This window comes from Paramisgurnus dabryanus, chromosome 11, assembly GCF_030506205.2.
Source record: "Paramisgurnus dabryanus chromosome 11, PD_genome_1.1, whole genome shotgun sequence".
In the NCBI taxonomy this organism is placed as follows: domain Eukaryota; kingdom Metazoa; phylum Chordata; class Actinopteri; order Cypriniformes; family Cobitidae; genus Paramisgurnus; species Paramisgurnus dabryanus.
In genome coordinates this window covers 16,449,047-16,461,995 of record NC_133347.1, presented here as the reverse complement: position 1 = coordinate 16,461,995, position 12,949 = coordinate 16,449,047, and the positions used below count along the sequence as shown (strand labels likewise).

General features: G+C 37.8%; 1 protein-coding gene across 2 annotated transcripts in view; it reads left to right on the top strand.

Annotated features, from left to right (window-relative positions):
* The first annotated feature begins 2,160 nt into the window (after nucleotides 1-2,160).
* LOC135729456 (putative helicase mov-10-B.2) overlaps nucleotides 2,161-12,949 on the top strand; it is a 167,785-nt gene continuing 156,996 nt past the window's right edge. Inside the window, exons 1-15 of one of the 2 annotated variants that reach the window (XR_010525683.2) lie at nucleotides 2,161-2,471; nucleotides 2,561-2,660; nucleotides 4,008-4,204; nucleotides 4,396-4,634; nucleotides 4,742-4,991; nucleotides 5,120-5,251; nucleotides 8,124-8,286; nucleotides 8,403-8,557; nucleotides 8,665-8,838; nucleotides 10,437-10,584; nucleotides 10,779-10,946; nucleotides 11,373-11,470; nucleotides 11,637-11,734; nucleotides 11,949-12,047; nucleotides 12,320-12,425. Coding sequence is in view for 1 of the 2 variants with exons in the window: in XM_065247138.2 (XP_065103210.1) it covers nucleotides 2,329-2,471; nucleotides 2,561-2,660; nucleotides 4,008-4,204; nucleotides 4,396-4,634; nucleotides 4,742-4,991; nucleotides 5,120-5,251; nucleotides 8,124-8,286; nucleotides 8,403-8,557; nucleotides 8,665-8,838; nucleotides 10,437-10,584; nucleotides 10,779-10,946; nucleotides 11,373-11,470; nucleotides 11,637-11,734; nucleotides 11,949-12,047; nucleotides 12,320-12,425 (2,270 nt within the window). In the remaining variant the exon portion in view is untranslated. The remainder of the gene's footprint in view (nucleotides 2,472-2,560; nucleotides 2,661-4,007; nucleotides 4,205-4,395; nucleotides 4,635-4,741; nucleotides 4,992-5,119; nucleotides 5,252-8,123; nucleotides 8,287-8,402; nucleotides 8,558-8,664; nucleotides 8,839-10,436; nucleotides 10,585-10,778; nucleotides 10,947-11,372; nucleotides 11,471-11,636; nucleotides 11,735-11,948; nucleotides 12,048-12,319; nucleotides 12,426-12,949) is intronic. The other variant, XM_065247138.2, reaches the window with a different exon arrangement.

Sequence of the window (12,949 nt, the reverse complement as noted above, 5' to 3'; positions counted from 1 at the left end):
TTTCTCATTGACTTTGATGTTGCAATTGCTTGTTTTTGGGTACTGTAACATCAGTTTAATTTTTAGTTTTCTTTGATATTTGTGATTTTTGCACTTTGACTGCTGAAACAGTATACAAGTACGTCCCATGCACTCACAACAAACTTCAAAACAATGAACAACCACTATTTTACAAGTATGGGTATTCTATCAAATAAAACAGGCAATCTAGATATTTTCAAGCAGTCCTAATTTATACAATTATATTATGTCAGAATCAGATATATTAAATATATTTATATCAGAAGAAATCCTAATATTGAACATTATTCCCTTTTATGAAATCACAATTAAGGGCTCCCTAAATGTACTGTAAATCAATTTTGAATATTCTGCTAAATTGCTCTGTAGATTATACTGATATTGTCGTTAAGAAATTTTGGGTAACTACAGTAATAGTGTTATTGTTTGTTCAAGTGTAAGTGTGTTGAAATACCTGATAAGCGAACACAAAATCCATAGTACCGTATTTAACTATGATTGACCATTGAAGCTCTACACACATTTCTCTGCACAAAAGTGTGTCTTTTGGGGTAGAGTTTCCATCTCTGATCCACTAGGCAGGCCACTTCCTGTCAATCCTGTGGCTTGATCTGTTAGATTCAATTCAAACACATTTATTGGCATGACATAGTACTTTTTTTGTTTGTATTGCCAAAGCATTAGAATTTAACGTTTAAACAAACAATAAGTAAAGATAAAAAGTAAATAAATAAATAATAACATCTATAGGAAGATCTATAGGGGGCGCACTTACAATATGGCGTGCAATTGTTTTCACGAAAAACATTTTTTAAATAACGGTAAATAAAATACTAATTTTGTTCGCACGCAAAACAGAAAACAACTGATTTTTTTTACTGAAAATAACTGAAAGCTTAAAAACATTTATAAGATTCACAAGACATATACCAACATGTCGGGTACATCTGTGAAGTTTTGCTTTTAGTTAAAAGATTGGTAAATTCATATACACGTCACCCAACACTGTTTCTGCGTGTTTCTACATAAGCTACGAGTAAAACAGCATCAGACGATTCAGTTTTTGCAGCGATCTGACAATTCATTCAAACTGATTCAAAACCTTTGGTCCATTTGTTTTGTAAAGAAACGACTCAAAAGACTCATTTTATTGCGATTCTTTGTAAGGAATCGACTCAAACGAGTGATTAAAACGCGAATGCCCCAGAAACACAAGACGGCACTTAAAGGCGCTCTAAGCGAATAATGTGCGACGTCACTTCCTGTTGATGTTTGAACTGTTTTCAAACAGACAGAGCGTAGCTAACTCCTCCCCCTCCCCCTCCCTTCCGTGCTTTCATGAACGCGCCCAACCCCCACCCCCAAATCCTTCTTGTCGTTTATTGGCTGGAATACTTTGTTTTGTTTTGTGCTGGCTAGGTTTGGCCATTTGTTGATAATGCCGTTTGTGAAGCCTGGGCTGTCTACAGAGATCGCGTTTTTTTACAGTTTGATCAGCGGACAGGCAGCAAGCAGATAGTGAGGAGATGTTTCCGGTATGTAACAAAAAATGTTTTATGGTCTTAAACGCTTCAATTCGCTTAGAGCACCTTTAAATACCCATTTTGCAATAATTAAAATACAGTAACGAAGGAACGCCGCACAGTGTAATAAAGTAAAAGTACAATTTATTTGTTTCCACCTCGGAAGGGCAACTTGAAACGAGAAGGTCGGGCAGTTGCCCTGGCAACCTTAACAACCCACCTGTGCCTTGTGCACGTCCCTGAACCACGTCCCTGGTGAACCTGTTCAGAGACATTATGACGTTGCTCTGGTTGTGCGTTTATCAGTGCCGTTTCTAAAACAACTGCCAGCGCATAGGTTATCATGAGTCCAATGTATTTTAAATTAATTAAGTCGCTTTGGATTATAATAGTGTCTGCCAAACAATGCGTTCGTTTCCAGTGGTGGTCGGGACACCCTTATTAAAGAATAAAACACGTTTTATAAATTGCTTTCTAATTTTGAACTCCACTGTAGGTGTGTTTGGCCTCTTGCGACGCTGCGTAGACATCAAAGTACCGCGAGAGCGATTCGTAATCTGTGCTTTTAAATCGCCCTCGCGATATTTTGATGTCTGAGCCGTATTAGCCTGCGCAGCGCTTCATGAAGTCGAACACATCTGTGTGTTAGGTTTCACTTCTTCTTTTCCGCGTAATTAAAATAGGCGAGCTGTGTTGTGAGAGCCGTTCGTGAAATTTCTTTGATAACGGTCTTTGACTCTGTAAATTTCCACAGAGCTTTAGGTATCGGAGTCATTCAAAAATAATGAGCAGGACAAAGAAGCTTACATGGGCCGATGTGCGTGCAGTTGGACTGGACTTTATAGAGCTGCTGGAAGAAACAAATCGGAGATCTATAACTGATAGAGCCAAACTCAAAAACATATACAATGAAGAGTTTCGGCACAGGTAAACAATAGTTTACCTTCGATTAATCAGTAATTGTTTATATTTTTTTATTTCAGCTGTTGTCATTAAGTGCATCATCATTTTCACAGGGACGGTGTAAAAGATCCAGACTTCTTTAAAGTCCTCCTTGCATTGCAGAGGAGCAACAAAGCTTACGTCATTTCAGGACGCGTTTACTTCAATGCCAATGTGAGTGCCCAGCATTTTTATTCTCAGGCTTGTAAAAAAAAATGTGCCAGCATAGGATTAAAAACTTGTTAGAATTGTTAAAGCCCACAAACCAACAGTTTTGGAGGTCTCTGTAGTTCATGTGAATTTTATTTGCTCACCTTAATCCTTGGCTGCGTATTGCGCTTAATATTTGATCATGTGGCCAGCCTGGGGTGCGTTTCCCAAAAGCATCGTTACCTAACTATGGTCGTTGTTACAATTGAACTCTATTGGTAACGACAAAACTTGCGACCATTGCTTTCGGGAAACGCACCCTTGGTCTATCACACCGGAACTAGTGCTATTATTTTAACCACAAACTAAAGAAAAGTCAAATTAATTCAAAACATTTTCGTTGACTAAATTAAAACATCAATGTTAGATAAAGCGTCAATGTTAGATACAATTTAAATATTTTTAGTAACCGTAACACCTAAAAGTAATGAATGAGGGCAATAAATTGTATTTTGTATTAAAATATTAATACTATAATCAATTACCCTCACTGTAACACTTTTTTTATTATAAACAGTAATCAAATATGAAGCGTCCTTTATTATAATGAATAACAGTTTGTCATTTAAAACTAAAACTAAATACAAATATTTTATTGGTTACTGATACCAGAACAATTTAAAGGCACAAAAACAGTGGGGCAGTATGATTAAAAAAGGTGTGATAAGGACTGTCATTTAGAATGGTGCGAAGATAAACAAGCTACAGAACTAGGAAACTAAACAATTAATGATAAAAATCTCTGTTTACAACTATTTACACGGTACAGCAGGTTGGGTAGGTTTAGCTCTTACAAGAATTTATGTAACCATGGTTTTACTACAGTTAAAAACCATGGTTCCTGGTTAAACCATAGTTACAGTAACATAAAAACAATTTAGTCCATAGATGAAACTTTTAGAGAAATTTGAGATAGGACACATTACACTCTTGTTAAGTTCACAGACACATACTTGTGGTCGGCAGTACAGTGCATTACATCTGTACATTTTTTTATTAAGTATGTGTGTTCCATGGGTTTGAACCCATGACCTTTTGTGTTGCAAACACAATGCCCTACCGCTAAGCTATTCAGGAATATCTTTTCACCTGGCAGTATAAGCAAAAAACTACCTGTGGTTAAACAACAGATGTGGATAGAGGAGCAAAACATGAACAACAGGGAGAACACAGAAACAGTGGAAACAAACTAAACTTCAAAATAAAAGCACAGGACCAGGGTACCACAGTACATGATCATAATAACAGAAGTGCAATAGTGTGTATCAAGTGCACTGCATTAATGCTGGGATTTCTATCCTTGTACATCAGGTCAGAAGGAGGTTGCATGACCAGTGGTTTAGACCCTATTGCAGAAGCAACAACCAAACTAAGCCCAGTCAAAGAAATGGTAGCTCACCAGCACCTTTTAGTGGCCCGAAGGCCACCGTTCCAGGTCCAGAGGGTGGAGTCAAAGGAAGACGAAAGCTTGCAAAAGAAATTCTGCAACGACTTAACAGTACAGACAGGTGGGTTTCTTTCATATATTTTGAACAGGGCCTCTACAAAAAACTCTTCTCTTTACCTTGACCCAGACTGGATAAAATGCACATGCATTACATTAATTATTGCCTGCGTACTTTTGTACCATTACGGTCGACATTTTATAACAAGCTCTTAATTATATAATAACATGATCTGCCATTCTTTTCTGTCCCAGGTCTGTGTTTATAGCTGATAAGTTTGGGGTGCGGGTGTTTTCAGAGGTGCCGATGGAGGACGGCAAGATTCAGATCTCTGTGGACAGAGCAGAGGTTTATGAGCTGAAGCTGTTTGTGGAGAACACTGGTCAAGAGGTTGTGTATTTCACATACTACACGCCACTCCACTGGCTGCAGTGTTTTACTCTGGAAGACAGCAAGAAAGTGACACGCGTCAATCCGCTATGTTTGAAACCACGTAAGTATACCAGACACTTCACTTATGCCTTATTCTTTTAATAATGAATGAATCACATTCGTTTAGTTTAGTAACATGCTGGTCTGTCACCCTTTTTTTGGAATTAGGTGAGCAGTATGAAGTAACTGTGAGATTCAAATCCAATCATGTTGGAGTTTATTTAGCTACTCTGGCATTTGAATTTAAGAGAAACACCCAAGCCACAACACAACCCTTCCACATTGTGCGCTTCATCGAAGCTGTGTACAGGACTAAGCTTGCAGCCTTACTGGGCCCCGTCGAGCCATTTAAACCCCTACGGCTTGACACTTTTGAACCAGTAAACTGCACTGTGGATGAAGGTGTTCCACCTGAGGGGTGAGAATAATGTGTTGTTTTATAACTTTGTGGCATTATTCTGTTTTGGCTCAAATAAAACTAAAATATCCGTTTGTGTAATTGTTTGTTATTTGTGTAATGGATTTGCATGTGTTTCACTCTTATAGTTTCGATCTGAACTTTCTGAAAACTGTAATGCCACTGGGGCAGTACAATCCTCCCCTCCACATCTCTGAGCTGGCCAAGATGAAAGACAACTGTACATCCTGGAGCCTTAAAGGAAAGTTTCAAGAACTTAAGTTAGTGTCTATCAAGCTCCAGTCATGCAATTTGGACTTCATGCAAATAACTTAAAAGCTTAAAAACTTAACCCAGCTTTAAGTGTCTATGTGTTTGTACCGTATGAAATAACCTATAAAATGAAGGCTTAAAAGAAATATAACTTATAAATGCACTTATGTTATTAAGAGTAATGCCCCGGCCCGTACACATTATTACAAGCAACTTTGTCGCTGTGTGTCACTCATCTCTTTCAATCTGGTTGTCGTAAACAAAAAGCTCCAGCAACTGATGAGAGACGGATGTGAACATGAACTCCACTGCTTCATTCTCATTGGGAGTTGCTCCTGAAAGTCATTCATCATTTGCATAAAGTCAAACCTTTCTCAAACTTTGTCGCAGTGCTGGATGCAGTACAGTCACTGTCGCTCATGTCGCCGGCCATTGCCAAGCATCCATTGAAATGAATAAGATTGCGTTGCTCTGCTACTGCTTGTCGCTGGTAATCTAAATGACCCATAATGCAGTTTACAATTTTATGAGCTTACATTTTTCCAGATTGCAATAGTTAGCCATGCAACAAGAAAATGCAAAGGAGAAATATGAAGATTAAAAGATTAAAAAAATAAAAACACAATTAAAGTCACAGAGGAAAGGTTGATCAACAATGAAAATAACAGGGAGAAGTGAGGAAAAAAAAAAAAATGAAGACAACCACCTTGAGGTTGGTATTTGTTGTGCGGCCTTAGATTGGTTTGAGTCCTACCTCTCAAATAGAACAATGTCTGTAGAAATTGGAGAATTTTCATCATCATCAGCACCAATTACTTGTGGGGTGCCTCAGGGTTCAATTCTGGGTCCAGTTTTATTTTCTCTTTATATGCTTCCACTGCGTTTAATCTTTGAACGTTATAAGATCTCTTATCACATCTATGCAGATGATACCCAGCTCTATTTACCACTAGACTTGGGTGGTGATTCTGTTTGTTCTCTGTTAGCATGTTTAAAGGACATAAAGGGATGGATGGATGAAAATTTTCTGCAGTTAAATGAAAACAAGACAGAGGTTATCTTGTTTGGCTCTAAGCTACAGATTGAAAATCATAGTAAAACCTTGAGTCATCTCCAGTCAAAACATCATGCATATGTTAAAAATCTAGGGGTCATTTTTGATTCTGATATGAAGTTTGACAAACAAATAAACTCTGTGGTCAGAGCTAGTTTTTTCCAGCTAAAGCGGCTCAAAAAATTAAAGCAAATCCTTTGCTTTAAGGATCTGGAGATTGTTATTCACGCATTTATATCTTCAAGGCTTGACTATTGTAATGCCCTGTACGCTGGAATTAGTCAGTCATCTCTATCACGTCTACAAATTGTCCAAAATGCTGCTGCTCGCTTTTTGACGGGAACTAAAAAGCGAGAACACATTTCACAAATTCAGGCCTCTCTTCATTGGCTCCCTGTGAAACAAAGAATTGATTTTAAAGTTCTTATTTACGTGTTTAAAGCTCTACATGGACTTGCCCCTATTTATATATCGGAACTTTTATGTTTTTATTCGCCTCAGAGATCACTTCGATCTTCATTTCAGCTACTTTTAAAAGTTCCGAAATCGCGCCTGAAAACAAGAGGAGACAGATCTTTTTCAGTGTACGCCCCAAAACTTTGGAACGCACTTCCATTTACAATCAGAGCCACTCCCACATTAAATGCTTTCAAAGCATCAATTAAAACCTACCTTTTTTCTCAGGCCTACTCATAGACAGGTTTTATATTGTAGGTTACTTTTATACGCTATAAGCTGTGGTGTTACTATGTATATATGATTGTGATTTGTTCTGTTTTTATTTAATTTACATAGCTTTTTAAATTTTTTGCACTGTTGTTTTGCTTGTGAAGCACTTTGGTCAACTTTCGTGTTGTGTAAAGGTGCTATATAAATAAAAAACCTTGACCTTGACCTTGAGGACAGACAGACCAATACTGACTTTTTACTTTTATGTTCATATTACAATTAATAATTAATTAATATTCGCTGTGTTTATGGGGTCATGTTCTCAGGGGGCTAAGCCCCATCCCATATGACCCTAGCATTGCCCCTGTTATATCAGTTATATCAGTGAGGTATTTAAAAACAAATTCTGCTTTAGTTTGAGTGAAAACTACTTTGACAGTCTGTTTTTGTATTAAAGCAACACTAAAGAGTTATTGCTCTTTGCTCCCCCTACAGGTTAGACGCGTAATTGTTCATTAGCACTGTCGTAAATACTACAGCATAGCTGGCTCTGATTGGATTGTAGGTCTGCCGTAAAGCAAGTTTTTGTAGTTTTCACTCGAACTACAGGACCGCAACCCGACGGTTGGAAACTTTAGTGCGGTTTTGGCCGATAAAGGGCTGCAAAGCGAATGTGAAAGTGCCATTCACCCTGTTTTGACTGGATGAACCAATGAAACTTTTTTGGAAACGTTATTTTAAGGTAAAAAAAAACTCTTTGGTGTTGCTTTAAAGTCTTTCATTATAATCGGCAGTTTAATAATGTTAAAAGTTAACGTAAAGGAAAGATTTCTTGTTTGGAATGTAGGAATTATGGTTTGAATCAGCTTTATTGTAACATTTGAATATTATCCCCCGGTTTCACAGACAAGACTTAAGGTTAGTCCTAGACTAAAACACGTTTGAGCTGTCTTAACTGAAAATAACTTGCACTGACAAATCTTTAAAAAATGCCAGTGCCATTGTTTTGTCTCAAGATACACGCATGTTTTTCTAAGGCATGTTTATGCTCAAACATCTTAATTTAACTAAGACCTAGTCCTCCTGGCTTTAGCAAAGCCTTGTCTGTGAAAGCAGGCCTATAATACATGGTTATTTGTGTGTTTGTTGGTTTCTAGGTCATTACTGCAGAGTAAGCTGGAGTTTGAAAACTATGCAGAACGCTTTGACTTACTTCTGTACCTGGAGGAATGTCAGATGCATGTTGACATCAAGAGATATAACAAAGACAATGTCACGCTAGTGAGGGACAAAAATGACAAAAGACTGATGGTGTTAAATGTGAGTAGAAAAGTCTTTCAATCTAGCATTACCAGAGACGCACGGACAGGTAGACCAAAGGTTACATTCAATGAGATTCAATTTTGAGATCTGTTTGTAAACCTCTTGTCCTAAAGCTTCCTGGTGTGTCAGAAAACCGACCATCTGTTCTAAGAGGAGATCATATGTTTCTCACCAAGAGTGAGGAAGTCTTTGCCTCAAATGTAATCAAATACAAGGGCTACGTTCACAGTGTAGAACTGGACAAGGTCAAACTGGGCTTCTCAAAAAGGTGATCTAAAGCATTGAAGAAATGTTTTATCCATATGGCATATTCAGTCAAAATTCTTTACGTGAAGTCCAGGAAACATCCATTAAACAAATGTTTTTCCTTTTAAGGTTCCTTGACAGTTTCATAAATAAAATGAAATTCCGTGTAGAGTTCGTGGTTAATCGTCTACCAATAAGACTGCAACACAGAGCTGTACACATGGCAGTCCAGCACAACCTTAGAGATGTGCTGTTCCCAGTGGGGTCAAAGGACATGACCCCTTTGTCTCCACCTTCTCTGAGGTCAGTAATACTGTATACTGATACAATGGACTGTATGTGTCCTCTGACCAACAAAAAATAACGTGTACAAATGTGTTTATGTATGCATGCAGAAAGCACTTTTTATAACAAGATCCACTGAATTTGTGATGGGGCTGAATTTATTGATAAATTTATGCAACACAAAAAAAACTGCCTTCTGATTATGCACATAACAAAAGCATGTACTTGCAATTAGACCACATTACATTTTAAAGGGACACTCCACGTCTTGGAATCCATTTACCTGTAGCTGATCTCCGGGTCTGGCAGTACCAGTAACTTTCAATAGCAGGGGACTATTTTCGGGCAGTGCATAATATCACTACGCCTGCTGCAGCCATGTTACAGTAGCAAAGTTCTTGATTATTACGTCAGAATGAGAGTATAGTTCCTAGCCATATCTCCCTAAAAAATCGCAACTTTTTATTTTCTGTCTTAGTACTTGATGTAACTACAGAAGGGTCAAGTTTTAACTAGGAAAAATATAGAAACTCTTTGGTTATTTTTTAGCGTGATGCTAATGGTCTAATCAGATTCAATGGATTAAGCTATGTGTCAGGATCCTGCCGGAACCTTGTCCTGTTTTAGTATTTAGTCTAGTATGGCAGGGTTCTGACAGTACCATGTTTTATGTGGGGAATACGTGGTCTGTATTGATTATACTAGACCACGTATTTCCTGTGTCTCGTCACTTTTTACCCGCTCCCTTACCTGTCATCATTCTCACCTGTTCCCCTCGTTATTTTGTCCCTATTTAAAGTCTTTGTGCCTAGTTTTCTGTCTGTGATCGTACTGTGTTATCAAGCTCTGTTCCTGTCTGTATTTATATTGAGTAATCCCAGTTTATTGTCTGTTCATTGTATGTTATTTAGTGATGGGCAGGCCGGCTCTTTCCATTGGTTCAGCTCTTTCGGCTCAAGCTCCGGCTCTACATTTTAGTGATGGCAGTCCGGCTCTTTTCATAGTTTTGGCTCTTCTGGCTCGGCTCCCTTAGAAGAGCCGGCTCCCCTGCATGCGTCTGAAGATTCGGCTCTGCTCGTTCGCTACAAAGAATCAGCTCTTAGAGCCGGCGTTCGCGAACGACCCATCACTAATGTTATTAGTGTTTAGTCAGTCAAAGTCTAGTTTAATGTCATAGTCTAGTCCAGTTTAGTGTTTATCCGGTCCTGTGTATATTGTCTTGTTTTACCCCCTCGTGGGTTTTTGTTTTCTTTTGTTCAATAAATTGTTCAGTTTTCTATCAGTGTCTGCGCTTGGGTTCATTTGCCTTGCCACTCCTGACACTATGGTAAAAGTGGTACCACCAGACCTGGAGATCAGCTGAATGATTCCAAAATGGTAAAAATTAAATGTTTAACTCTAGGGGAGCTGAAAAATGAGCATATTTTCAAAAAAAAGTGGAGTGTCCCTTTAATACTGAATATGTAAGACTGAGCTAAACTACACTGTAAAAAAAGTTCTGACTTGCACAGTCAATTTACAGTTCAAATTAAAAATTTAAGGCACCTAGAATTTTTTTCAGTGTATTAATATACTGCAAATCTGTAGAAAGAAGTATTATATTTGTATTTGTGTAGACTCTTTGATTCAAAGCTGGAGTGGAACCATGAACAGTACACTGCAGTATGCAACATTGTGGCTGGTGTGTCCAAGCCGGCACCCTACTTGGTGTTTGGTCCTCCCGGCACTGGAAAAACTGTTACTATAGTGGAGGCCATCAAACAGGTTATCACACACAAATTAAACCAAACCACAGATAACTACAGGAAAAATGTATAGTATCACTCCATGCATTACATTTTGTATTTTAATAGCTATTCAATGTTAATAAAATAAAAAACTTAATAAAAATGTAATACTTGCAATTATAAATATTGCCATTATTATTTCTGTCTCTTTGTCTGTGTTTAAACTCTCAGGTAGAGAAGAATGTACCTGGTGCCTGTATTCTAGCATGTGCTCCATCTAACAGTGCCGCTGATCAACTGTGTGAAAAACTGATCAGCAGCCAACATGTTGACAAAGCCAAAATCTACAGACTTTATGCCAGTTCACGCAATCTAAAAGACATCCCTGACGCCATAGTGGTTGGTGTCTGTTCAAGTCAATACAGCAAAATTAGCACATTACAATGAAACATTTTGAATTGCTATGTAGAATACTAAGGTTGATGAAAGTGAAAATGCATCACTGCATGAACATACAGCATTTAAATAAACATGGAACAATCCTTAAGAATATCTATTGTATTATATTAAATAATAATGACGCATACAGTGGCTCCCAAGCATGATACGACAACGTGAACTTGGGGGGGAGGACTTTTAAATCAGATTGTTTAAAATGATGCAGAAAAATACTCAGAATGTTTAAAAAGTATATCATTGTTATTTACGGATGCTTTTTATTTTAATATATTGTTATAATGCAGCATTGATACATTTTTAAGTTTAATTGATGCCCAAATATGTATATAGTTGTGTTAATTATATCCATGTTTATGTTGTGTGTAGAAAAACAGCAATGTGGAGGGGAATATGATTGTTTTCCCATGTAAAGAGGATCTTATGTCACACAAAATCCTGGTCAGTACGCTGGTCACTGCAGGAAGGTAAAGAGCTCCATCATATACAATTATCTCTTTCTGTATCTGTCGCTCCCTCACGCACACTCACACACACACAAAATGTCTTCACATACATTTATAGCAGTCTGCATGTGCATGTGTTTTTTCAACCACTTGGCAAAATCAGGAGAGCTTGTGTTTTTGTTGGTAGACTGGTCAGTGGGGGATTTCCTGTGGGTCATTTCACTCATATTGTTGTGGATGAAGCTGGACATGCTTTGGAGTCAGAGCTCATAATCAGTGTGGCAGGTGGTCAACGACTCTCACCCTCACTTTCCTGCTTTTTCTGTTTATAATATGCTTTGTATAAACCCTTTCAGACAAATCTGTGAGTAGTAAAATATTTAAATATCAAAATACTGTTTTTATTTTAAATATTATGCAGTAGTGATATCCACCTACATTTCACTTCTTGGGTGTGTGTGATTGTGTATAAATGCATACATGTCCTGGGTCTGTATAGGACTGTTGAATGCTGAGACTGGACAGCTTGTTTTGGCAGGAGATCCCAGGCAATTGGGCCCAATTCTCAGATCTCCTATTGCCATTAATCATGGCCTTGGTAAGACAAACAAATACAAATGATGTAATTTGGACCTAAATAAAGAGCACAGCACCTGTAAGAAAAAATATCCTGTGTCTGATGCCATTTCAAACCTTTATTATGGCTCTTAAACAATATAAAATGTTGATTTCTCCACCACCCAATAGGCAAAGGTACTGCCCTCACTTCAGTGCCAACTTTTCAGCAATACATGTCTGGGTTCCTAATGATCTGTGTTTAGCAAAGATTGTGTATATCTGACATAATGAAACTAATTAAATCCTGTGTAGATGTCTCTTTGCTGGAAAGGCTGATGACCCGGAACGATCTTTATAAGAAGGATGAGAACATGGAATTTGATAAACGCTATGTCACCAAACTGCTTCTGAACTACAGGTGAGACAGACCATACCACTGTAATGATTATGAGTTATTATACTGTATGTTTAATTCCATTGTCAATTAGGGGTGTGACGAGACACTTAATCCACGAGACGAGACGAAACACGAGATTGGGTTCACGAGAACGAGACAAGACGATATTTTTACACTTTTTAAGAAACCCTCAATGATAAAACAAATGAATAAGAAACTGAAATCACATTATTTTTAAATGTTTTAACTAATCAAGGACTGGGCCTAACAATTATTTTGCTAACTGATAATGAAGTAATTTGTTATTTTGGGGTATTAAAAATAGACCCAAGTGAGCAGTAGCATTTAAAGGGACACAAGGCAGCATTTTTATGTTAATAAATCATCTTCGTAAGTCGGTATATGGTTAAATGACTCATTACATGACGAATGAAGACTCTCTCGCCCGCCCCTACCGTCTGTAGGAAGAATACCCCACTTGCAAGTTTGCTGTATCCGACCCGGTGTCCTTCAGTCTCGTATAGTCTTAGATATAGAACGGATTT